General features: G+C 39.9%; 1 protein-coding gene across 2 annotated transcripts in view; it reads right to left on the bottom strand.

The window, feature by feature from the left end:
* Window positions 1–1,069: 1,069 nt before the first annotated feature.
* The window catches only part of tgfb2 (transforming growth factor, beta 2), a 91,192-nt gene continuing 64,329 nt past the window's right edge, over window positions 1,070–27,932 (bottom strand). For both annotated transcript variants that reach the window (XM_020511163.2, XM_020511170.2), the window contains 5 exons: window positions 15,486–15,618; window positions 15,242–15,352; window positions 10,943–11,111; window positions 5,493–5,646; window positions 1,070–2,815 (listed from right to left, as the gene is read on the bottom strand). In XM_020511163.2, coding sequence (XP_020366752.1) covers window positions 2,657–2,815; window positions 5,493–5,646; window positions 10,943–11,111; window positions 15,242–15,352; window positions 15,486–15,618 — 726 coding nt within the window. In that variant the 3' untranslated portion in view covers window positions 1,070–2,656. The remainder of the gene's footprint in view (window positions 2,816–5,492; window positions 5,647–10,942; window positions 11,112–15,241; window positions 15,353–15,485; window positions 15,619–27,932) is intronic.

Genomic DNA, 27,932 nt, shown 5'->3' with positions numbered 1-27,932 from the left:
AGATGTAAAAGTATCTGCATCCTCTACCTGACCCCAGTACCTTTTCACAGACTCAGAGCACAGACGAGGTAATCAGCCCAATGTGCCTGCTGGTTCTTTGAAGGAACTATCCAATTAGTCTCAGTGCTCTGTGACTTTCCCTTTTTATCCTACATGGGATTAAGCATTCTAAGCATGTATTGTCAATAAGGAGTGATCTAGCTACAGTTTGTAGTCACTCTGTAGTCCCTTAACAGGAATTTAACTTGGATCTCCTCATGAAGAGGTAAATTTGGCTATCATATCCTGCTGGGGACTGGGCTGTGAAAATTGAGTAATTAACTTAGATATCCTGATCAAAATTGGACCATTTTTATAGACCAGGAGTGGAACGTGGATTTCCTGAACAAGAAACAACACTTCAGTGTCATAGGAAAGGGGAATATTTGTGGTTCACTGTCCTTTCACCTGTGGCTCTCAGAAGACATACCCCATGCCTCACCTTCCTGCAGAATGTTTCCAGAACTTCCCTTTCCCATTGCTTTACAGTGAGAAAAAGAAAGGAAAATGTCTTGGGAAAGAGGACTATCCTAGTATTCATAAAGTTTATTAAGGGGTTCTATTAAAATCATAGGAATTTCAATATAGTTTATATATGGAATGAATACTTAGCCCTTCAAGCATGCTCCACTATTCAATAAGATCGCAACAGATCTTATTGTAGCCTGAACTCTACATTCCTGCATACAACTGATAATCTTTCATCCCCTTGGTTTCTATGGAACTACGAAACCTGGTTTTCTTTCTCCTTCCTGTGAGGAAATACTTGGTCTTGGCTTAAAAGAGAAAGTTTACCATGTGAAGTGCAGCAGACATGGGCCCACATTTTCTCATTCCATATTGCAACATGTTATAGCAATCTTAGTGTGATCCTGGACCAAAAGGGTATTGTCTTATTATTATTATTAGCCAGACCTCAGCCTAAAAAAGAAATCATGTATTCCAATCAGATGGATGTTACAGCCTGGGACTGCCCTTACAGATACAATATTTCAAGCTTGGTGTAAACAGAAGCATCACTTTCACATTGTTGTGCTATTTTCTTTATTTTTAACAATACTGTACACATTTCAATTTTGTGTTGCTAACTGTTCACTTATAATTAAGTGATAACAGAAAAAAAAAACAAGTCATTCAAAAACAGAAGTTATGAGCAGGTTTGGAGTGGGAATTTTGTAAATTGGCTGATGCTCAATTTACAGGGAGGATAAAGCCAGTATAATTTAGCAGATTATCATAAATGGTGTTTGGGAGAAAGGGGTATTTCCTCAACTGCTCCTACAGATGAAGTCGAAATATGGAACTCCAGAAACAGAGACATCAAAGGTCATAAGCCCCTGTATTTTGCTCTCTGAATTTTTTGTTGAAAATTTACAAATGTATCAGCTCCAGATTTGGAGCAGTCTGCTTCTTATGAGCAGTCTGGCTCAGCAGGAGTGCAGATTGAAGACATGGCAGAAAGATCAATGCGCCTGAGGCGCTGCATTTCTGTTTTTAATGTCTTGAATATTATGAGTCCACAAATTGTGCTTGCTGACCTCTGTAACCTGTTATCTGATCTATGCTGGAGTGCAGCTTCACAATTTCTACTATCTGGAAATGTACTTACAAATTTGTGAAAACCAATGTCTGGTGGAAAATATCAGCAAAGGTGCCTTAGAAAGAAAGATTTACCATAATGTAGTGAGTTCAATTTATGGCATTCCTGATATTACAGTCATTGATTTACGCTGGAAAATGAAATCAACCATGTCAATCTCTATGAATGATTTTCCAATCAGCACCACTGCCGAATAAATCTCTGCTCCAGAAGCAGAGGTGACAAATTCCAGGTAATGTGCTTATGAATTTGTTGAAGCTAATCCAGAGAGTAAAATATTTGGGCATAAGTGGAAAGGGCATCAAATCTAACAGTCAATCCCTTTTTTGAAAAATCAATCCCAACTTTCAACCCTCTCACCATGTCACTCAATCTCTTTTCTCTCCAGGAATGCATCTACTTCATTGGACACATCTCCTATAAACATGCTAACCTTTGGGTTTGAAGTGCTCCACCTGATGTTTCTTCTTATTTGTAATATGCACATTTTTAAGTACAAATTTTTATTATCAGCATTCCTTTGACCAATACCATACATGACTGATAGCAAGTGGACACTTGCTTGCTCATTACAAAGCTTGCTGTCATTTCCCATCACTTGACCCAATAACACATCCCCACAATGAACATATCAGTAATACATTTGACTTTGTTGGTGCCCTAACAAAGGAGTATACATAGGATGCCAATTGCATAACAATACACAAGAGATCAAGTAAGGCACGGGACCTGTACAGCATTTCCACTAAGTGGGACTCTTTTTATTTCACATATTAACACTTACAATTTTTCCAGTGTTTTTGTCTTTTAAATTTAAAGGTTCTGTGTCTCATCTATCACACTAAATTAGTAGGTGAAGGATAGGAATAAAGCCTTCAATGTACATTTTATTTCCTTTTGCTTCTGTTGGTAGTTAAACGAAAAAAAAATGTTCCAAATAGTTCAAACTAGTACCATGTATTGTTCTTTTGTTTAACACTGATGAACCTGGGATTTTCAGGGAAGTTGTATTCATTCTTAGCTGCATTTGCAAGACTTAACTACCATGTTCGAAAGGTGTTCAATTTTGGGAACTTTGCCAACGAAGTAGAGAATAGTGAGTGGCTCCAGGTCTTGAGAAACACAACATGGGGAGGCAGAAGCTTCAGGGTTTATATTGTTGTACAGACTAAGTATCTGAAATAAAGAAAAATATCATTTAGTCTGCCAAATAATCTTTTTGAAAAACAGAGTCAGCTGCCCTGGCGTCATTCTGGTAGGAAGTTGACATGTTGCTGAAACAAAGAGTGAATGGTCACTTGAGAAGTATCTTAAATAAATCCTGCCATACTGGGACAAAGGCAGTTTTGCAACTTGACCATTGACCCGTTGAATAAGCAAAAGAGAATTGTTATGCAATTTTCCTACCATGTCAGATTCTGAAATATGATTTTATGGTAACATCACAGAAACATTCTACCAATAAAAAAGATACCACATACAGGGTGTTCTTGACTTTTAAAGAACACTCAACCCTATTGATGGTCACAGATGGCAGTGAAAATATTTAATATAAATCCATGGCAATGTGTGAAATGCTGAAGTAAATTTTGCCATTACTACAGTATGTCACCTTTTGGCATCGATAAATATTTTGACTGTCTCCTAGGGATAAAACAGAGCTGTGTTATATCTCTAATTCCTTTACTTCTTTACCTAAAAAAATTATTAAGTGAACTGCAAGTGGTTCTGCTGATTGCGCTCAAAATGAGTTGTTGCTCAGGGCTTCAATGTAATTGAAATGACTGCCAAGATACGACTGGCTCAATGGGTTTGACTGCTACTATCTTAACCTACCCATAGGATGAGATTTAACACCCCAGAATTTCTGCTTATCAACTTCAAAATGGTTTTACAAAACTAGTGCAAGATAAACCAATTAAATAGGCAAAAAAAACTGAAAGGACTGCAGATGCTGCAAATCTGAAACAAAAACAAAAATTACTGGAAAATTTCAACAGGTCTGGCAGCATCTGTGGAGAGAAATCAGTTAACATTTTGGATCCAGTGACTTATTCAGAACAATTAAATGGACAACCAGCTGTTTTAAAATAAAAACATTTTGGGAAATGTTACAATGCCTTCGGCATTGTTTGCCTTCATCTTCAATGAAAACTAGTTGTGAACTAGTATCAACTTTCAAGGAATAAGGTGAAACAGATATTTTCTTGAACAGAAATATTTCCGATAATGGAAACTATCGGAATAATAGAAAGTAAAAGGAACAAAAATAGAAATTGCTGGAAAAACTCAGCAGATCTGGCAGCATCCATAGACAGAAAGCAAAGTTAATATTCCAAAACGTTAAGTGTGCTTCCTCTCCACAAATGCTGCCAGACCTGCTGAATTTTTCAAGAAATTTCTGTTTTTGGTTCAGATTTCCAGCGTCCGCAGTTCTTTTGGATCTTTGCTAAGCAAGTATGAGTATTTGTCTGACAACAATGTGAATTAGAGGTGCTCTTCTACAGGAAAATTATAGAACGGATCAACTGCTACAATGGAATATTAGAGATAACAAGGTGTAGAGCTGGATGAACACAGCAGGCCAAGCAGCACCAGAGGAGCAGGAAGGCTGATGTTTCGGGCTGCACAGGATCAATGTGCAGGGTTACCCTACTGTATGGAAACAGTGTGAGGTACGCTACTGGTTAAGAACAGTGTACAGATAGTTAATGTTGTACAGGAACAGTTTGAAGTGGGTACACAGTTGTATGTGAACAACATGGAATGAGAATACTGTTGTATTGGAGGTCTGTGGAATTCATTTCTTGTACATGCATGGGGCAACAGGGTGGCATGGTGGCTCATTGGTTAGCACTGCTGTCTCACAGCACCAGGGACCTGGTTTCAATTTCAGCCTTGGACGACGTCTGTGTGGAGTTTGCACATTCTCCCCATGTGTGTCTGGGTTTCCTATGAGTGGTTTGGGTTCCTCCTATGGTCCAAAGATGTTCAGGTTAGATGGATTGGCTGCACTAAATTGCCCATAGTGCCAAGGGATATGTAGGTTGTGTGGATTAATCATGGGAAATGCAGGGTTACAGGGAATAAGGTAAGGGGGAATGGGTCTGGGTGGGATGCTCTTTGGAGGGTCAGTGCAGACTCAATGGGCTGAATGGCCTGATTCTATGAACACAGTGCTTTAATAACATTTCATATAATGGATTGGTTGAAAGTGTTATGTTATACCAATAGTCCTAATAATTATGCTAATAACAGTTGTAATAATTGGTCTGCAGCCTCAGATACGTAGGATGAGAGTACCAAGGGTAAAGATTTGACTTTTTTGCTGTTCTCTCATTTGGCTAATTGAATGCATTACTGTCTGAATTGCATTGTCAAGCATCCAGTTTTCCAACTGCATTGTGGTTTCTCACTACATATTTTGAGCCCAGAACAGTTAAATTTACAGAACACTGTGCAGATGAAAAGTGATACTGCTTCTAGCCTGACAAAGCTTGCTAATTCAAGAAAAGAATTTCATAGAAATCGGGCCAAGGTGGACCACACCCCGACTCTTTTCTCCTTCAAAAACAAATCTTCGGATTTTAGATGATAAAATTGTGTTTGCATTGCTCGATCCTCGTATTTCCATAGCATAACTGTTCATTTTTACACATCTTTAATCATTAAAAATGGATTGTAGAAAATATAAATGTGATAACATATGATGGTTGTTTTTCTAGTTTGGCGCAAATGTAATCAAACTGCATGACACAACTGCAATTTAACAGCAATGTAAAAGATAAAAAAATGTTTAAACTATTCAATGCAATAGTGGGATTGCCTTTGTACACTCACAAACAGCACTCACCCGGCTGTGTTGAGTATCTGAACTCCACAAGTAAGGACAGGCCCCAGCACAGAAGTTAGCCTGATAGCCCTTGGGTTCATGAATCCATTTCCACCCCAGGTCTCTCCGGAAATCAATGTATAGTGGGCGTAGGCAGCAGTTATCCTGTACGCTTCTGTTCAATGGACAAATATTCACATTTAAGTAACAGGCACTTTCTTTTTCAATTTCTGCTTTACTTCCCCCTTATCTCCTGAAGTTTCTGACTTAAGCAACAGTCTGCCTAAAACATGATTCCTTTAAGTATGGTTCTCAGGCTATGGGTGGGGCTGGAGAGGCTGGCATTTATTGCCCATCTCTCCCTGAACTTTCATACAACTGGTACAGCTGAATGCCTTATTGTACCACTCCAGAGGGCAGTAAAGATTCATCAATGTTGGTGTGGGGCTGGAGACTCAAATTAAATACAGAACAAAAATATTTTAAAGCGGTTTGTTTTTTTTTGAAATCTAGCAAGACTCAGCGGATAAACACATCAGTTCTGGAAAATTGTATAAGGCTATCAGCTCACTGTTTGACTGTAATAAAAGACAAATGACAATATGTTTGCAAAAACAGCGAGATAGAGGATAAATCAAAGGAGATTTCATCATTCCTGTACAAGGTGTTGGTCAGTACTCATCTTGATTATTTGACAGTGACCTTGTTGAGTGCAATTGGGCTGCTGTTTTTCCTACACTAACTGACTACATTGAGGAAGCTGATCTGAATGTATTCAATCAGGAATGCAATTGAAGCAGTAGTTTCCTAAATCCATGATTAAATTCAATACCTTGAGTTTAATGGAGGATCTCACTGAAATGTACTAGTTCTCCTCTGGATAGCTACTTTACATTTATTGTTTATATTTGCCAGCTTTGGAGGAACAGAAAATAATTTGCACAATCAGATATGTTTAAATAAAACATAATAAATAATTACAGTAAAATTATACCTTGAACCTGTCCCAAAATATTCTTTGGAAAAGCAAAACAATGCAGTTGCTCCAAAGGTATTTATTTGCATTTGTGCTAATCTGTTCCAGTACAGTTATAACACTGACATCTACCTAGCAATGTGGAAAATTGCCCAGCTTTGTGCAGTCCACAAAAAGTAGCACAAAATCAACCCAGCCAATGACTGTCCCCTCAGTCTACTCTCAATCAACAGCAAAGTGGTGGAAGGTGTCATTGACAGTGCTATCGAACATCACTTATTCAACTGCTTCCTGACACTCAGTTTGTGTTCCACCAGACCCACTCAGCTCCTGACTTCATTAAAACCTTGTCCAAACATGGATAAAAGAGCTGAAGTCCATAGGGAAAGTGAGAGTGACTGTCCTTGATGACAAGTGGGGTGGCACAGTAGTAAGCACTGCTGCCTCACAGCGCCAGGGGACCTGGGTTCAATTCCACTGTCAGGTGGCTGTCTGTATGGAGTTTACATATTCTCCCCATGTCTGCATGGGTTTTTGCTGGGTGCTCCAGTTTCCTCCCATAATCCAAAGCTGTGCAGGTTAGGTGGATTGGCCATGCTAAATTGCCCATAGTCTCCAAGGATGTGAGGGCTAAGTGAGTTAGCCATGGGAAATTGAGGGTTAAGAGATAGGGCAGGTCTGGCTGGGCTACTTTTCAGAGGGTTGGCGTGGACTTGATGGGCCAAATGGCCTGCTTCCACAGTGTAAGGATTCTATGATTCTATTCTAAGTGTGGCATCTGGTCAATCACCTCAGCTCCAGGACACCCTGAAGGAGTTCCTCATTGTAGTGACCAATGCCCAACTATCTTCAGCTACTTCATCAGTGACCTTCCCTCTATCAAAAGGTCAGAAGTGGGATCTTCATTGAAGATTATATCTTCAACAAGAAGGAATATAACCATTGTGCTTTGTCATTCAAAGGCATTACCATCACTGAGTTCCCCACAATCAACAATCTGGGGTTTACCACTGAGCAGAAACTGAACCGGGCATGCCGGTTTTTTTAGGTGCAAGAGCGACCAGAGGCTGGAATTCTGCTGTGAGTAACTCATCTTTTGATATCTCAAAGCCTGTCCATCATCTACAAGGCACAAGTCAAAGAGTGTAATGGAATAATTCCACTCGAATGGATGAGTGCAGCTTTAACAATACTCAAGAAACTCAGCAGCCTACTTAACTGGCACCACGTCTAACACCTTCAACATTCAGTGCCTCCACCACCAATTCACAGTAGCAGCAGTGTGAATATCTACAAGGGGCATTGCAGCAACTCATGAAGGCTCTTTAAACAGCATCTTTCAAACACACTACCTCTACTAGCTAGAAGGTCAAAGGCGGCGCATACATGGGAACATCACCACCTGCAAGATTTTCACCAAGCCATCCTGTCTTGGGACTATATTGCCTTTCCTTCACAGTCACTGAGTCAACATTCTGGAACCCCCTTCCTCAGCAAAACATGAACTGCAGTGGTTCAAGAAGGAGACTCGCTGCCACCTTCTCAAGAATAAATCGGAATGGACAATAAATGTTGGCCTAGCTTATGACACTCATTCCATAAATGAATGAAAAACAATTATCATGTTTTCAGACCAATAAAATTAAACCTAAAAGGGTTTGTAGAAGATTGTAATATATTAAGGTTTGCAAGTTGAGAAAATATTGCTTGTCTTTCTAATTTGAGAAAGAAAAATGAGATGTAGTACAATATAGTATTCTCTGTTTCTACTAATGCCTATATTTTCACTAAAATTAGCAAAAAATGCAAATTTGAAACACTTCCATTAGATACAGGTTTCACTTCTAAAAAGATAACAAAGTGGATGAGAAGCTCACATCTAGTTATAGTACTTTATAACCTAGCCTTTATAGCCTATTATGCTGATAGAAAAATCTTTCATGACATTGATTTAACTGAACATTTTTTCAAGTTGTAATCATTGCTTTGTTGGCTACTTTCAGGCAGAAATTACTTGCTAAGACTTTCAGTACAGAAAAACTTAAGCATTGTCACAATTTTGTTTTTTGTTTATGTTTATACCTTTGTTATGAGTTCATAAAAAGATAAACAACTAGCTTTACCAGTTGGAGATACAATATAGATTACAGTGCATAGAGGAACTATTCCAATTCAAGGCTATTAGAGGTAGCCATATGACAAAAGTTAGGTCTGTTCCTATATTCAAAGAGGGGAAATTTGTGGTTGAGTCACCTGCTAGGGACTAGCTCAGGAGTCATTTTAAGGGAGACCTAGCACTAGGTCACTTGCCCACTGTTTTTGCTAGAAAACAGGGCATGTCACCTGGGAAGGTGAAAAGCAAGATAACATTTAAGCATTTATGCTAGAAGGAAGATAAGCTCTGAATATGAATTTGAGAATGGCTAATTCGGCAAATAAGTAGAAGTACAGAGCTCTGCCCTTTAATTGGGCAACCATTTTTCCTTGTGAATTACTTTGTGAAAATTAACTTGCTACTTGAAATAATGAGAAGGTTTATAATTGTTAGAAAGTTTTTTTTATCTTTAGTCTTGAGGAATGCTTAATACCCATTCACAAAGGTCACTGCATCATCTAGGATCCCATCAGTGTTCCTTGAGAACTTAGAAGGATGGAGGTGGATTAACTTTCTAAGATTAAACCTCCCACTTATATTTTCTTGTTAGGCTTTTTCGTGAAGCAGTCTTTTTGTCTACTTGGTTCTACACATCAAAAATGTTTCTTTATCTATAGCATGGAATAGACATCTGGTCAAAACTGGCATGAAAAGGCACTCATTTGAATTGTACTGAATGGCTCTGAGATAAAGAAGGTAGCATGGGGAAGACAGTCACAAATAAAACAAGTAAAAAAGATAAGACCATGAGGACAGCAATTTGGTTATTATTGTAGGAAACTCATAATCAGGTGCTAGATTGAAACTTTTTCAGTGAAGCGTGCAGTCCCAAACAGTGTGCTACATTCCATGTACTTTGGCAAAGTGTGATCAGCTCAAAGTTATACTTCATATCAGAACAATCAACATAGAAAGGGTACAATAATATAGCAGTCTTTCAGAAGGAATTTGACTGTCAACAGTTGCAGCACTAGGCATCAAAGATAGTATCACAGGGTTACTCCTGGTTCCATGCGCTCAACTGGTTAGAGACAGAAAGGCTACAGTCGTCAAAGTTTAGGTCAAAAAGTGGTGCAGAAGTGAAAGGTTCAGATTTCCATGACATGGGCAAATTCTGTGGGAAGGTAAAAGATGTACAGAAGGGGTGGTCTTTATTTGTCCTTGCTAAGAGCAAATTTAAACATCCAAGTAAAGGGGAAAGGCAAACAAGGCTGAGTTTGTCAGGAGATCTAATGATTACTAAAGTTTGTAAGAGATTAGCTATACATGAAGGTGGTCTCAAAAGTAGTAAAGAGTGAAACAAAAATTATACAAACCAAATAACACCAGACAGGTTATGGAGAATAATAGTAAGATTTTAGAGATAAAATAAGCAGAAAAATGCATGTAGATAAAAGCATTAATGAATAAAATTAGGAAACAAGGGCAATTACAAACAAGTAGACTATGAGTTCAGCTAAGAGGCCAATGATCCAATTTCTATAGTATGGTCTGTATTTTGCAGAGCACTAGAATGTTTAATGCAATGAAAGTGGAATCTGCAGACAGTTTACAGAGAGCAGTAGAAATAAAAAAAAATTGTAAACCCATAAAAATGCATAACCAGGAAACATAAAAAAGGGCAAACTGAATTACTGCATCTAGATGACGAATTTTAAACATGCCTCTCTTAACCCAACACTCTCACTTTCAGTCTGTGTCTATTTACATAAGATAAGTGAATCTCCAGTTAATGCCCACTGCATGCATACAAATAAACATAACTAATGTTAACAATGGGTGATTGGGAGTTGGCATGGGAGTAGAATTTTGGGTGAGTGGAATTCTTGCTGGAGAGTGCTACACCAAGCAAAAGAACACTGAGATAATTGAGTGTAAAGTGATCATGGTTTTTCTGAGAGTTACAAAAGTGTAGAAGTTGAGATAGTGGATGTTGTTACAGTGGTGGAAGCAGTTGATCATTGTGTTGGAGAGGCTATAGGTTTAAAAACTCATCTTGGCATCGATCAAGAGGTAAAGGATTGGACTTGACACAATAATGGAGCAATGTCAGCATGTTGCCAGTGACAACTGAAATAAATACATAAGGAAAAGCTAAGACATAGTTTTGATCTTCCCAATTATTATCTGAATTTGATGAATATTCTCCTCCCCCCACCAAACAAAAAAAACTATGGAAAGGTGTTTAATATTAATACCTATCATTAATAGTAGCAGTAGCAACTAAGTTGATTGATAGAGCCTTAGTGTTTAGAAACATTCCACTTCAAACCTCAAAACGTGGTGAGTATACAGTGACACTTAGGGCTGAAGGATACGCAATGTGTGCATATACATTACCTAAAACAAAATGCAGCATCCAGTGCACGTTTCTTCCGTCGACTAGATTGTTGTGATTCTAGCCTATAGGTTGGTAGTAGCATGAGGAGAAGGTGTGCCGTTTTTCCATTACTTTTCATTTTTCTCATATCACCACTGGAATAGTCTCTTGGATAGTTGTCATAAATTCCTTTAAAAATAAGAACTCCAGTTAGAAAAGGTCGTAATGCATATTCCTTCCTTCAGTACATTTCATTATAGCATCAGGCCTTCTGCAAAACCAGGTCAGACATTTGACTTATTCGAAGTTAAAATTGAAACGTTTTGCCTGGTACAGATTTGATGTTCCAGTAACAAACATTTTATTTAGTGTGTTGTCCAGAATTTGCCAAAGCACGTTGAATAAATTCTGATATTCCTCACTGCCTAGTGAGAGGAAGGGCTCTGGAAAACAATAGCATTCATGTCACCTGTGCAATTAGCCCGTCCTGGATGCTAATAAAATTCAGCCTGACAGTAAAAGTCATATCAACGCAAGCAGAATGGCCCATCTGAACTGGTTAGTATCTATTTGCTCTCCTTTAATACTGAGCAGCTAAGATAACTGGGGGACATTTTAACCTGTAAGAGGGCTGCAGGTGTCAGTGTGCAAAGAACATCAAAAATGGGAATGCAGCAGGAACACACTGACTTCTGCATTTAAGTGGGGCATGGGTTTGAATGTGTAGGTATCCTTCACGGGACAAGCAGGTCTGTGATTTAAATATGCAAATGTCTGCAGCTTTAACCTGGATTCTCGCTTTAACTGCCAATGCACAGTTTTCACGGCCTATCTGAAAATCACCAGGATTAACAACTCGAGAGCACAGTTAGAGTTAACGGGACTATGGAATGGTCAGACTGGGAAGCCTTGAAATACTGAGATATGACAGTTGCTCCATTGCCTCAGTGAATGAGTCCAATATATGTTTCCTGCATGAGTTAAAAACACCATTTTTTTTTGCAACTGCACGAAAGTTCTACGGCATGTCAAATTCCAATATGTCGCTTGTGCCTTTTTTCTCTCTGCAAAGATTGAACGGAACAGACTGAGCTTTGTATATGCTTGTGGATAGGTTTGTTTTATGCAATAAAAAGAGAATTTAACCTGAGAGTTTGCTTTCTCGGATTTAGAAGTGATTCCTAATGTTTGAACGACATTTGTGCTCCCTTGGACTTGATTATCATCTAGCTGTCAACCGTCTCCACACCGCTGGAGCCGCTAATGCAGTTCGACCCTGAACCTTGTTGAGCAACAAAAGGAGAAGGAGCAGCAATGCCATCAGCAGCCTGCTGCAGATCATCTTTCTAAATAAAAACCGAAAGAACTGCGGATGTTCTAAATCAGAAACAAAAACAGAAATTGCGGGAAAAGCTCCGCAGATCTGGCAGCCTCTGCGGAGAGAAATCAAAGTTAAAGTTTCAGGTGAGGAAGGGTCACTCTCTCTTTTTCCTGTCCCTGCCTCAACCCCTGGGCTAAGACCAGTGTTAACATTACAGCTAGTTCAGCACATACCAAAGATTAAACTTGGAAGCTGCTTAGCAATTAACAGAAATATCCCTTTAAGAGTAAAATTTATCTCAGGCTAAGCCAACAAAAATCAGACACATAATCCATCGGGAACTGTAGATTTTCCACTAGATTGCCAGTCAGTTTGCTTCAGTTTGTATTTGACTAAAATGAAGAAATTTGTATCAACCAACTTGCACTAACAAAGAGTGCAAGTGGCAATGGAAGATGCAGGCCCAACAAATGCATGGTAATGAGGTGAAAAAATGTCTTGCCTCTCAAGTTCCTGCGTGTACATCTCAGATGCACTTCTTTTCATCAGAGAAGGTGGGTCTTGTACCTTATACCTCATGGATTGGAAAATCTGAGGGTACCCAGTCAGCACAGTAAAATCTGAAAAAAGGTAACTGGGCTACATTTTATTGTAGCTCATATTAGATTTTCAGGTCTGGAAGTTTCCCAACAGAAGTCCTTAATTTAATTTTATAGCTGTATTCCTGTTCCTGCCCCTGTTTGCTGGTCCTTGATGTTGTCAGTGGAATGGAACTACATCAGAGGTGTAGGTGCACCCATCTGAACATTTACCCAGACTATCTCATGCCTGGGCAGACAGCAGTGAAGAAAATCAATCCATTTGGTCCATTTGCACTGGCAGCCTTTATTTTTAAGGGGATTCATCACTCCAAGAGAGACCTTAAATGGGTAAAATCTGACATTAATAAAACAGCATGCTAAAATTTTTGAAGGCAAGAAACTCAAAATGGCACTGAACCTGAGCTAAAGGGGTCATGGCTAATTTCTCAAGCTCTCTTTTAGTCCTGCCTCAGGACTCCCGTTTAGATACTGCTTTGAAAATAACTTAATAATTGGTTACACTAATTAAGGCCACTGAATGCTTCAATTCAGGGCTCTCAGATTTTCACTTGGGTTTAAGTGTTTCTCCTGGTAACTAAAATACTTTACTTAATTGTTAGAACTTAAAAGATTCAATGTTACATTACTGTGAAATTCCATAAATATGACCTAACTAAGGTCTGTTAACTTAAGGAATCTCTGGAATGCTTACTGTTTCCAGTAGCAAGATTCATTTTTCCAGCAACTGTAATGTACGTTACTGTAGTGCTGTACTAAATGCAGTTACAGCTGCTCAAAATCCTGAATTCCAATGGCGGTCCTAGCAACGATACAGAGAAGTTAAGTCAATAAAAAGGAGTTTTAGAAAGAACTAACATAAGTCTAAAAACAGCTCAGCCCCATGATGGACATAAAGCCAAATGTTAAGAAGTCATATTACGGCTTATAGTTGATTCATTTTAGTCTAAGAATATCAAAGTACTATTCTCCAGATACTGTTTTGGCACCAGTCCACTTTTGTTACCATTTTCTCACTGCTATTAAATAGCAATTTAGATTCATTGGTTTGGCTTTGTTGGAATATTTATGTTATGAAGAACTGGACAATTATTGTTTATCAAAAGACACAAGCCATATTAAAACAACAGTAGTAAACTAACCAGTCAGACAAGTCATTCCCATTAACATGAACCTGCGACCCACTGTCACAAAATGGAAAAATATTTTCAGAGTAATTATCTATTTCTTGTTTTTAAGAAGTAGTTCTCGCTGACATTGGAGAATGAATGTCTTCATCCCAAAGCAGTTACGAGGAAAATACTTGGAGAAGTTTTAAAAATTCTTGGCTGTACAAAGGATCTGTTTTAAAATATATATTTAAGTATCGAGAGCATTTGTTTTTTATGTCAAAAAAGTCTCTCCACGGACTCTCTCTGAAGATCAGTATGTGATTTGGCAAGTTTTGGTGGCATTGTTCAAATTTGATCCTCTTTCTTTTGGAAAACTCAACAATTTTAGTGAATGTCCATATAGGACACAGTGGCTACTTTGTACAAACACCTCACAAACTAGCAAGGAGATTGGTTCATTTTGAATATATTATAACGGGTAACTATCTTCTATCTTCTTAATTACAAACTGGAGATTAGACAATTCTTTCTCAGTCCTGGTCTATCTGCTAGTGAATGATCAATCACGACATTCTGTCAGTGCAAATTGTGAATATTTTGCTGCCAAATCCATTCAAAATTACATATGCAATAAAATTATAGCAGGTAGAATTGATTTTGTTCCAATGTCATTTTAACTGATAGACTAGAATCCCTATAGTGTGGAAACAGGCCATTCAGCCCAACAAGTCAAAAACAACTCTCCAAACAGCATCCCACCAACACCTAGCCCCCTACCCTATAACCCTGCATTTCCCATGGTTAATGCATCTAACCTGGACATCCCTGAACACTACGGGTAATTTAGCATGGCCAATCCACCTAAGCTACACATCTTTGGACTGTGGGAGGAAACCGGAGCACCTGGCAGAAACCCACGCAGACACAGGGAGAATGTGCAAACTCCACACAGACAGTCGTCTGAGGATGGAATCAAACCCGGGTCCCTGGCGCTGTGAGGCAGCAGTGCTAACCACTGGGCCCTCACATGAGCCATTGTGCTATGTAATCCTAAAATTAAGACCAAAGCCAATACTATCTATTAGCAAAACTCAAAATGGCTACATTAAATGACAGATGACACAGGATCAAAGAAAACTGTACACGAAATTACAACACAGGCCTTAACCAGACAATGGAAGCTGAAACTAACAATTTCCAGAACTGAAGGAAGTGCTGTTGCCCTGGATAGATGGCATGAAATATTGTAATTTATGTGAGGTTATTTGTAAATTTTACATTATTTACCTGCAAATCTAGCTTCCAGCTCTTCACTCTTATTCGGTATAATATAATTATTTGAAGGCACGAATGTACAACATGGGCAATGTAGACTTATCTTAAATCCAAGGTTTCTGTCTGCAAAACACAAAATATTGAACAACTTAATGCACTGCATTATGCATATTTACAAAATCAAAATTGATACTGTTAAAATATACTTTGGAATAATATTACCATATAAATAAAAGTTAATACCACAACACTTTACCTCGATGGAGAAGCCATTCATTAACTGTCTCAGTGACATCAAAGGAAAGCCATTCACCTTCTGTTCTCGTTCGTACTACTTTACTGTCAATATACCGCTGGGATGGAGACGAAGGTTCTTTAGATTTTAGAATCTGAGGATAAAAATGTAAGAATGGTAAATTTTTTTCTGATAACATCCACACCAATCAAAGGTCATTCTTTTCCCTAAGAATGGGACAGATTTTTGTTATTGGTCAGAACTTTAATGCATGTACTAGTGAAGTGTCACTACATGGAATCCGGCAAATAGACAGCCTGTATTGCCTTAGTGAGTACATTGTAGAACCTCCTTCTGACAGAGTATGTTAGATGGAGCAAAGGAACTCTTTTAGGAAGCTGACTTGTGGACAGAAGGAAGTCAAAAGGAACCTTTTTGTAGAACTAAACTGAATTTATGAGGCAGCCAGTTTAAGGGATACAAGGTGAATAGGTCCTCAACTAATCTTATTTTGCCTTTGAATAACAAACTCCAAAACCATGGATAGGAAAGCAGAGTAGGGAGCGAAATTCTGAGCCAATATTGAAAAAAATTGAAATCTTATCCAAAGAATAGTTTTATCACAATGGGAAGTGGAAAACTGGAACAAGGTCTGATGTGAATATTAGAACAATTGAAATTTTAATGACTGTAATAATAGATTTTTCATTGGGTCACAGTGCTGAATGCTTTAAAGAAATTATGGAAAAATGGAAATGAGATATAGATCAGCCATGATTAAATTGAATACTCCTGTTCCTCTACCCCCATCCACTACTATCGTGTGTTACAATCTGATGGAGTAAAAACTGAGTGCTCTGACTTTATTGGTTGGATTTATTTATTTTTGCTTCAAGGTGATACACTTTCCTCAGTACATTTAAAATTCTGAAAAGCTTGACTCAGTTTAGAGTTGTAGTCATCGAGATCTACAGCAAAGAAAAAGGCCATTCAGCCTGTTGAGTCTGCACCAGTCAAACACAAGTACCTAAGTATTCTGTTCCCATTTTCCAGTATTTGGCCATGGCTTGTCTACCTTGGCAAAGCAAGGGCATATCTAAATCCTTCTTCAATGTTATGAGCGATTCTGCCTCTACTATCCTTACAGTTAGTGAGTATCAAATTCCCACCACCCATTGGGTGAAAGAAATTTTCCTCAGATTCCCTCTAAACTTCCTACCCCTTACTGTAAATCACTAATCATTGATCGATCCACCCTGGAAAACATTTCTTCCTGTCTACCTTATCTATACCTTTCACAATTGTATACATCTCAATCATGCTGTCCTCGGTCTTCTTTGCTTCAAGAAAAACAACCGTACACCATCCAATCTCTGTTCAAAATAAAAACTCTCCAGTCCAGGCAACATCCTGGTAAATCTCCTCTGCAACCTCCACCAGTGCATTCTCATCTCTCCTATGATGTGGGTTCTAGAACCACACACAATACACTAGCTGTGGCCTAGCCAATGTTTTATACAGTTTCCGCATAACCGTCATGCTCTTAAAATCTTAAAAGTTTGAAATAAATTGAATTGCGACAAGCACTTCCAACATTAAACCTGATGATGGGACGCCTGTCCTTTGCCACGGACTACAAACACAGTATAGCCATGGAGATCATACATATTTCTGAAATATTTTATTCAAGTTGTTCAGTAAATACTCAAGATATGCCAGCAAAGATCACACATATAGATACAACTGCGCATTGACAACCCTCCTACTCCACATCTTGCACATGTTGCAATTTATTCTTCAATCAGAAAAGACCTTATGTCCTTCATTGTGATTTACAAGTAATATTTGCATTTCTACAGTCTTGAGTATACAACACAAATTAAATACATTCACAGGAGACCAATCAAAATGTTGTAACCAAAGCTTTCCCTGGCTGTTGAAATCACACATAAAATAAACTTTACTGAGATATCAGTTGAATAGGCTGTTTTGTACAACCTGCTGTTAGAAAGAGTTATGAGCAATGTGTGATCCATCACCACTCATGATATATCAGGGAGTGTTACACTGAAGGAATGACACATTGAAGATGAGTACAACCCATCTCTAAGGTTTTGGAGTAGATTTGTAGCTCGGGTTGTGGGTGTTGAGGTTGGTTGGCTCGCCGAGCTGGTTTCTTGTTTCGCATGGATAAGGAGAACCACCACTTCGACTGGGACAACACCAAGATCCTGGGACAGGCTAGGCAGAGACAGGCACAAGAATTCCTAGAAGCATGGCACTCCACGAAGCATGCTATTAATAAACTCATTGAACTTGACCCTATATACATTCCACTACGAAGGAAAACCGGAAATGGGGCAATCCATCTCAATGGACCCCAGTGTTTAAAAATCAGATGGGAAAACGCACCGACGCTTCATCGGAGGCTGCACTGAGGATGTTACCAAGCACGGTAATGAAACGTCTGCGGTACAAACCAGCTCAGTGAGCCAACCAACCTCTACAACCCATCTCATCCAATTGACTATCTGTAGTCCAGCTGTACCTACTTCCAACAAATTCAATAAAAGGTTTTCATTGTTTACTGTTTGCAACAAAATTGTAAACACGTATATGAAGAATACATTTACAAATGAGTATTAACAGTAACATTTTTCCCTATCATCCTCTGCACGTTGTGCAGAGTTGATGTGCAGAGTTGAAATACTCATTGCATTTGAGGAAAAGCTACTGTTTCTGACAACTGCAAGACAGATAGCTCACTCGCTTTCTGTTTCTTCTTCTAGGCTTCTCTACTGCAGCCATTCATTTCCTGGAGAGTGTACGAGTGATAAAGCAGAACACAGCTACCAGCGTTCAGCCGGCCAGGCACGAACATGAAGGTCCAACAATATGATTGGATATATTTGATTTCGGACTGACCAGCTATTAGTGTGCAGCTGATTCTGCTGCTTTACTGGGAAGACAGAAGAGGGAGACGTAATGGATGGAATTTAATTTTCTCTGTGTGAACCCTGACGACTTTCCGCCTCAACCCCAACTAAGTCTGGGACAGGAAAGCTCGTGGACAGCTTTTCCAACTTGCTGGCATGTGGGGTCCATAAATCAACACTTAGTGTCTGATTAAGTGTCTCTTCCCACTATGACAGATTTTCAAAGGCACCCCTGTGCTTGACTGAGGGTCCCAGCGAATGGAAAGGTGAGCCCGCTGCCAATCCTATATATCTGAGACTGCCCCACTACCCTCATTCACTAGTGGCATGGGTCCATAGGCAGTCTGGGTCCTCTTCCCGAGTACACTGCCAGAAGCCATCACCATTCCCCATGATATTGCCTGCATTTGACATGTACTGACTTCTGATTCTGTCTTTTTTAGAGCCAATATCTAGCTGTGGAGTCCTTGATGCTGGAAAAGGCCTACCACTGGCCACTTAAATGCCACTTAAATTACCTGCAGGCCTTCCCAAATAGGCAGGCTCCCAGCCCCCAGGAATACTGCCCAATTAGATCAACGGTCCAATTTTTGAGGTAACTTTTGTTTTGGTTTTGCAGGAATTTTTAAAAACATAGGCATTCTTTCTCTGTATTATCATGGTGCCAACATTATTTTCAAGATAATCACAAGCTATTAAACAACAATTTATTTGAGGAAAATGGTATAACGTTTGGACAGGGGGAAAGGCACCATTTCAAGGATCTTACTCTGTCAGCAAAAAAATTTAGTTTTATTCATTCATGGGATGTGGGCATCGCTGGCTAGGCCACCATTCAGTGTGCATCCCTATTTGCCCTTGAGATTATAGTGATCAGCTGCAGTCTTGAACCACTGCAGTTCACGTGGGTTAGGTACTATTATGCAGGGGGATTCTAGGATTTTGACCTAGCAACAGTGACGGAACAGCGATATATCTCCAAGCTAGCAATGGTGTGTGGCACAGACTGGAACGTGCAGGTGGTTGTTTCCCATGCATCTGTTTTCCTTCTCCTTCATGGTGGTAGAGGTCACAGGTTTGGATGGTGCAATTGAAGGAGTATTGGTATGTCACTGCAGTGTATCTTGTAGAATGTGCACAGCACTGCCACTGCATTGGTGGTAGATGAAGTGAACAGGGTACCAATAAAGCAGGCTTTTACTTGGATGGTACTAACTTCTTGAATGCTGTTAGAGCTGCATTCATCTAGTCAAGTGGAGTACATGTCATCGCATTCATGACTTGTGCTTTGGAGATGATGGACAGTTTTTGAGGAGTCAGAAAGTGAGTTACACAGCTCACAATTCCCAGCATCTGACCTGCTCTTGTAGTGAAAATAATTATATGGCTAGTCTAGTTCAGTTTCTGACTAATGGTAACCCCCAGGCTGTTAATAGTGAGGCATTCAGTAATGGCAATGTCATTGAATATCAAGGTTGATGGTTCGATCCTCTCTTGTTGGAGATAGTCATTGCTTGGTACTTGTGAGGTATAAATGTCACTTGCCACTTATCAGCCTATGGCTGAAAGTTGTCCAGGTCTTGCTACATTTGAACATGGACTGCTTTAGGATCTGAGCAGTTGTGAATGATGCTGAACATTGTGCAATCATCACTAAACATCCCCACTTCTGACCTTATGATGAAGGGACAGTTATTGATGAAGCAGCTGAAGATGGTTGGGCCACAAGCACTACCCTGAAAACCTCCTGCAGAGGTGTCCTGGAGATGAAATGATTGACATCCAACAACAATAGCTATATCCCTTTGTACGAGGCATGACTTGAGCTGATGGGAGTTTATTTTCAGATTCCCATTAATGTCAGTTTAGCTAGGGGGCTTCTTGATGCCATGCTTGGTCGTTGCTGCCTTGATATTCCAACATTGTCTCTGGAGTCAGCTCCTTTATCCAAAGCTGGACCAAGCCTGTAATAAGGCCAGGAGCTAAACGACTCTAGTGAAATCCAAACTAAGCATCAATGAGTTGGTTACCACTCTGCAAGTGAAGCTTAACAGCACTATCAATGACCCCTTTGATCACTTTGCTAGTCATTGAGAGTAGACTAGGGCAGTAATTAGGTCAGATCTGTCCTGCTTTTGTGAACAGGGTAAATTTAAGCAATTTTTCACATTGTCAGGTCAATGCCAGTGTTGTAGCTGTACTGGAATAACTTCCCTAAGGGGTGTGATTAATTTCCGTGCATAAGTCTTCAGAAAAGCAAGTCATTCCTTGTTGTTACTCCATGAGGTTGACACCTCATCTTCAGGTATGCCTGGTGCTGTTCCTGGCATGTACTTCTGCAATCTTCACTGAACCAGGGTTGCTCCCCAGCCTGATGATAGATTGGGACCATGAGGTTACAGATTGTGTTTGAATGTATTATTGCTGCTGCTAATGATCCACAGCACCCCACCGATACCCAGTTTGGTTTTCTACAGCTACTCTATCTTATTTAGCCTTGTGCTAATGCCACAAAATGCAGTGTTGGGTATTCTCAAGGTAAAGATGAGACTTCATCTCTACAAGGTGTGAGCAGTGGTAACCCCAATCAATACTGTTATGGACAGATGCACCTGCAACATATAGAGTGAGGATGAGGTCAAGTAACTTTCTCCCTTTTGTTAGTTCTTTCACCGCCTGCTGTGGATCCAGTCTAGTCACTATATTCTTTAGGGCTTGGCCAGTGGGTCAGTCGTGGTGCCATTGTGTCACTCTTAGTGATGAACATTTGGAGACCCACACCCAGAGTACATTCTGTGCTTTTACCACCCTCTGTGCGTCTCCCATTTGGTGTTCAATATGGAGCAGTACTGATTCATTAGCTGAGGTGGGGCTGGTAGAGTGGCATCAGCAAGAGGTCTCCTTGTCCACACTTTATTGAATGTCATGAGTCTAAAATCAATGCTGAGGGCTCCAAGTGGAATTCCATCGCAACTATATATTACTGTACCACAACCTCAGGTTTGGAAGTGGTCTCAGAAGCACTGGCTAAGGTATGATCCCATGAGTATGGCAAGTTGAGCTATTGCTTGACTAGACTGCAGGACAGTTCTCCTAATATTTGGCATAAGCTCTCAGATGTTAGTATAGGACCTTGCAACACAGACAGAGCTGGATTTACGGTTGTTGGTTCCAGTATATAGCTCAATGCCAGATGGTTCATCTGCCCTAGTTCCAATTTTTCGTGGCAGTCTCATACGATTGAATGGTTTGTTAGGCTGTTTCAGAGGGTATTTAAGAGTCAGTCAATCACATTGCTGTGGATCTGGATTCACATGTAGGCCACACCAGGTTAAAAACAGGTTTCCTTTCCAAAGGACTTTAATGAACCAGATGGATTTTTGACCATAGTTTCAATGGTCCATCTATCATTAGATTAGCTTTTGTTGCACGTTTACTAATTGAATTTAAGCTCCACGAGGTGGATATATGTGGTGGGTGAGATTTGAAGCAATTTCCTCAGAAAACAAGTTGGGCTTCCAGATTGTTGGTCCAGTGACATTGCCCCTACAGTATTATGTGACCCAATTATTACTGAATATTATTGGCTCGCAAAAAAACATCATGTTAGTTGACAGAGGTTTTGCTTTGGATTTGAGACAGCAGTAATTACTTACCGAGAATATTATCAACATTACGTGAAATTATTTTTGTAAAGTTGTTACTGGACATTTTCCTTCTGGCATCAAGTAGGAATTTTCAAGGGCATTCATACAGCTTGTGAGAATTTACAGTTAATTATTTCAAAACCAAATGTCAATTTGTGTTGTAGTCCTAATTCATTTTGCATGTATCAAAGGCAGGCAAGTTTCTCTCCAAGAGGTCTCCAATGTGGCGAGTGCACAAATATTTTGACAGAAATCCTGCAGGGGTTGCAATCTCCTGCTGTTGCTCCAAAAGGAGACTGGCAGAGTTCAATAGGGAACCAGTTGCACCAGGCCTGTGTGGGTTTGGGAAATCTCAGTGAAGGGAATGAAACCTCCACCTTTCCTCACAAAGCAAAGGTTATTGGGAAAGGGAAGGGGCTGCAACAAGAGACGTTGGAACCCGAGAGCAGGATTTCGCATGTTGCCGTCTCATTCGTTATCCTAGCCCGTTTTGGAGGCAGCTGTTTCAAATGAACTGAAGCTCACTGTCTTTCAGATGGGCACATTTATAAATAATCGCCCAAAAATGGAAGACACACACAAATGCGCAGCCAACATAATCACTGGGAGACCAGCACAGTTCATAGTGCATAAGGTCCAATGACAATTTGTCCTCTATGCACAAATCCTTTTTTCTACCAGTTTTGATTAGATTATCTTTAAACCCTGCACACTACTCTCAAAAGGGTCAGAATTCTTATCCATCAATATTGTTTGCCTCTTGCAGTTTTCCCTCCAGATTCTACTTTCCAGTGATCTGTTAATATTATCCTGAAATCCAGGGGCCAGGGGAAATCGAGGTATGATGGACATGAGATTCACAGCAAGGCCTGGTCTTTTACCACAAAAGACAGCCTCTTCATCATGGTGAAAATGCGGGAGGAGTCTGAAAATCACAACTTCCCCCTCTCAACCCACTCGCGCCCCTCTCGAAACAGAGCACTTCCTATTTTCATGGAGACAGGACTGGGGTTGCCAGGCAATCTGTGGTTCACAGAAGCAGCTGACACTTTAATCATTGGTTGTTTTCTTTCAAGTCAAATATTTGTGCCCCATTATTGTGAAACACAAAGTGTACAGAGTAAATCTGGTATGTGCAGGTCTAAACTTCGTACATACCTTTGGGCAGTTAAGGTACCCCTTTCAATATGGCTCTGGTGGGAGGCAAAGTGCCCCAAAGTGGGAGAAGTCAGGGTCTTTTTTGAATGGTTAAAAGTAGGCATGAATGTACATTAAAAATGCATAAACTCATTAACTGTCAAGCTCCTAAAATTTCTCAATAGACCTGTCAAAATCAAATGCATAATGTGTCAAACTTACTTATCAATGTAACCTGTAAAGAGAACACACTGTTCTTCAAATCTTTTAAACAAAAATCAGAGTTGCTAAAATAAAATACGTGCTATTTCATTCTGTCTGTTGATAGAAACCTCAGGTCTTCCATTAATGATTTATTGTTGACTGACTGGTTTCACAATCATCCATTATCACAGTACGGTGTCTGCCATTTCAGTTTGATTGACAGCTACAAGTGGTTATAGACTCTTTGAAGTGAGACTATATAAAAGAATTCCAATGCTTATTGTTATAAGAAGTTGTGCACTTTAATGAAGTGTTTGTTCTAAGATAGTATGTTCTTTAAAAAAATGTAAATATAGAGTAAATGTAATTTTATGAATGAGATTTTTTTAAAAATATGGTGAAGTCTGCAATACACACTTGGAACATTATTGAATAGAAATTATTTTGCTTATCTCCACATAGGTCCTAAGGTCTGCCGATGATATATACTAGACAAATTGATATAGTAGTTTGAAGAGGAATTAGAGGTGTGAGAGAGACATGGATGGACATGAGTTGGCACGGAGTTATAAATGTCTATGGGGTAGACATGCATGGATTAGTGTGGAGCTAGAGTGATCATGGGGTTTGAGTACAGGCTCATTGGTTGTTACGAGGGCATGAGGAACCATGAAGGCTGCATATCTGAGCTGGTGTTGATGTGACATAGGGATTGTGTGTCAGCTGTAAGCCAATTATGTATAAGTTTTTCAATTTAAACTTCAATACAGTGTGGGTGACTGCAGGCAGACCTATCTCCCAGCATCACCCCACTCCTGGCATCTTCTGCAGTGGGTTCCATGTAGGCTGCCACCATCAGCCCCTTACCGTTCACCCTGCTTCCTAACCACAGACAGAGAATCCAACATCTGGGCAGTCATTATTCAAAAGCCTGGTTCACAGAAACAGGAATTTGCCTGACTCTGTGCTGTTGAAATATGGACAGACATTGAGGCCTAAATGTCCTAGTGTAGGTGTCTTTAACGAGCCCATTTTCTAGGGTATCACATGTGTGGAGCTGAATTTTGTGGAACCTCTAGGGATAGGCAGGCTGGGAGTGGGCAGGGATATTGGAGATGAGGGTGAAAGGTCTGTACAATCACAAAGGAAGCAGAAAGCTGATGTCCAGTGCCTTCCTGATACAGTAGAATTTTATCAGTCACAAGGAAAGAAGGATCACCTTCCTGACCAAACGCCAAATGGAAGTCTTGAGTGGCCACTTAAAAGCCTCTTCCACTCTTCTTAGCATTTTACCAGTGGCTGTTAATCCCCCTGCTGTGGGAACAGGGTGCCTGGTGAACGCTGGAGGTTGTCTGGGAGCACAAAAGTTGAGGAAAGGACTTACTGATCGAGCACACCGTTGCCATCAGGTCCTCGCCCAGCAGTAAAGGGTGCCCCCATGACATTGCCAGGACCTGTCTAACTGGCCTCAGTGACCCTCACCCAATCTATGTTCTTTCAATGTTGGTGAACATGCTGCTTCTCCAGGTTGGGCGTATTTAAGAGTGGCCCAGCCCTCCCAGAAAAGGACAGGATCAACCATCGAAGCAACCATCAGCTACTAACTTCCAGCATTGCCCCGGAGTTTTTTCAGGCCCCCCCACGAGAATGCTGAGGTAGGGTTGCCCCAGCTTTTTCCCAGCCTGCCTTGTGGGTCACCATTGCCCTGCCATGCAGTCAAGATCAAGTCCAATATTCAGGCTTGGCAAGGTTCATGGTTGAGAAATAATCAGACCCAGGGAGGGGAGGGAGGAAGTGGAAAAATGGTGAAGGAGGAAGACAATGGAAAAGTTGAGTGAAGAAGATGATGGAATAGGAGGAGGACAATGTCAGGTGGGCAGTGGAGAGGATAGATAATGGCAGACTGCTAGATGTGAGCAGAAATAGGAAAAATGACTCTTCAAATTAAATTATTGGTAATAGAACAAAGACTTAATTGGGACTTACTCCTCAAAATATTTAGAAGCTATGAGGAGGAGATGAAGAACCATTGATTGGATGTTGATTTGATTGAATGACAATCAAATGCAATGAAGGATGAGTATTAAACCAATTCAACTGTTACCTCTAGTAGTCAACATGACCTCAAGAGTGCAATCAATAAGTATTACATTAACATAGTGTTAAAATATCCTACCTTTGTCATGCCATTATGGATAAGTATATTCTCAAAACACTTGCTGCATCAGATCTGATTACAATTTAAAGTTATGTGTTACTCCAATTTACGCCAAAATATCAGTTCTTCAGTCTGTGTCTCTTTATGTTGTGTCTTATCGATGTTCAATATTGGGCTTAGTCAGAAATGAATTGAAGAGCAAGCACAGGTGACAGTCATGAACTTCTTGATGTATGAAAGTACTTCCAATTTTTCTCCCTTCCACTTGAGAAAATTGAATGGTTAAACCCTTTGAAATGAGGTCATTGGCCACTGAGTGTCAATGTTATTCCACTGACTCCTGAGCGTGTTCAACAATCCACCTGGATAATCCCATGTAACTACTGGAACGAAAAGCCCCTGGCTTCTCCAAGCTGGTGTAAATGTCTCCTTGACCCCAAAAAGGCTGTTTTGAACTTTAAAGTGGATGGACTTGAAACAACACATAAAGAGTTAATACAATGATTTTCAAGATCTCTTAACAGAAGAAAAATGCAACTTCACAGTAAGCCTGGTTTCTATTTCAGTAAGCATGGCATTTGGTATATATCGCTAAACACTGCAAGTGCTGGTGTAGCAAGATTTATGTTGCCAGTACCTCCCCACGCCTGCCTCGCTTATCCTATTCAAAATGTTTCACCACCCAGTGCTATCTTCAGGGACTGGGAGGTAAAAAAAACCTGTCTATTTTAAGCCTTCAGTCATTTTTAACTCTCTCTCTCTCTCTTTCTGTCACACTTTGACTCTGTACTTCCCCCTTTGTTCATGTGAAGGGATGAAGAAATGCACTGAAGCACAGGTAAAGTGCAAGTCAAATAATGAAATATCCAACTGATTGGCACTTTTTGGAAATTGAGAAAAACATCTGTTAAGCAGACAATGTCTGCCGTTGTACCAATCCAACAAACCATGGTTCATTTTCTTACTCAAGAATGGTAAATAAAACATCTGTACATACATCTGATGACTAAAGTAACCATTTTAAGGGAAGTGTGGAATTCTTTTCTGTCCCAGTTTTTCTTCCATTCACGTATCTATTTTCCATTTCCTCTCTCACAGTCTGTTCCAGCAAAGTAAAATGGATATGTCCACACACATGCACATGGTTAAGTATCACATTTTTTCTCAAATGTTCCTCTCTATTTTTTAAATAACTTTGTGCAGTAAAGCTATGAAGCAAGGAAAATGAAAAGAAAAAATAAATGCACTATTTCTTCTAAGGATATATTTTTAAAATTGGAAGGTAATGCTACCAGCAACGTGATAGAGAGGAAATTCCAAGCTTTTTCTTCAAATGCACATTAGTCCACTTTTTATAAATTCCACGTTGAATTTGTTCTCTAATCTAGAAAATATTCCCTGGAAAGACACCAGAACAATGGATTGCCATTGAACTGTAGGGATAATATGCGTTTAAAAAAAAATTAATCCATCTCAGAGCACAGATGTTTGGTCACATTTGACATAATATGCCAGCCTTAACTGACAGCTCAGCAGATCAACCTTAGAGAAAGGGCACGGGAGCCTCTTTTGGCAGTAGGGTACAAGATAGTATCAAATATTAAAGGCTTGGTTTCACCAAAAGGAGTAGATGCTAAGATTTGGCTCGATGAAAGGTTGGTCATAATTCCACACTTGCGGGGAATGGAGTGTGTTCTAGCCATTTTATCACATGGTGACCAAATTAATGAAGAATTGTGTTCCTCATTCTGGCAATCACTCAGAGGTCTGATAGCTTTGAAGCCTCAGCACTATCACCATGAGAGGTTCCTCAGCTAAGGAATGCAGGAGACATCAAGCTGACAGACGGTAAACAAAAAGAATACAAGAAAAAAGGGGTTCCTGTGTCTGCTGGCAGCCCCAGAAGCAAAACCATATTTAGGCAGTGGGGGCTGCCTTCCCTGCCCACAGCCCCACCCTTGATCCAACACACCCCCTCTCCTTATCTTGAGGTACAACTGGGAGATCATCTCATTTAGCCAGCAAGCACCCCACACATGGCATTGTAAACTGACCACTATTTGGGTCTTAATAGAAATTGTCCACCTTTTTGAAGTAGGCAGTATTCCCCACTCGCTTTCCCATCATCAGTAAAATGTCCTGAAGGCAGGACCGTTTCAGGCAGCCAATCTGATATGACTCACTGTGGTCTTACCATATTCCCCTTGCCGTCCAGTCTGAAATCTTAGCATTGGTGTTTTAGGGAGTAGGTTTTATCAACAGGATCACTTTGCAAAAAAAAAAAATCCTCCATTACCTACTCAGTATTGGAAAATATAAGCATTGAAATAAACTTGACTGCCCAAAAACAAGAGAATATATTTCTTACAATAGTTGACTGTCTGTA

This window comes from Rhincodon typus, chromosome 9 (genome assembly GCF_021869965.1).
Source record: "Rhincodon typus isolate 14 chromosome 9, sRhiTyp1.1, whole genome shotgun sequence".
Taxonomy (NCBI): Eukaryota; Metazoa; Chordata; class Chondrichthyes; order Orectolobiformes; family Rhincodontidae; genus Rhincodon; species Rhincodon typus.
The sequence above is the reverse complement of the archived record's forward strand: the minus strand, read 5'-3'. Positions and strand labels throughout refer to the sequence as shown.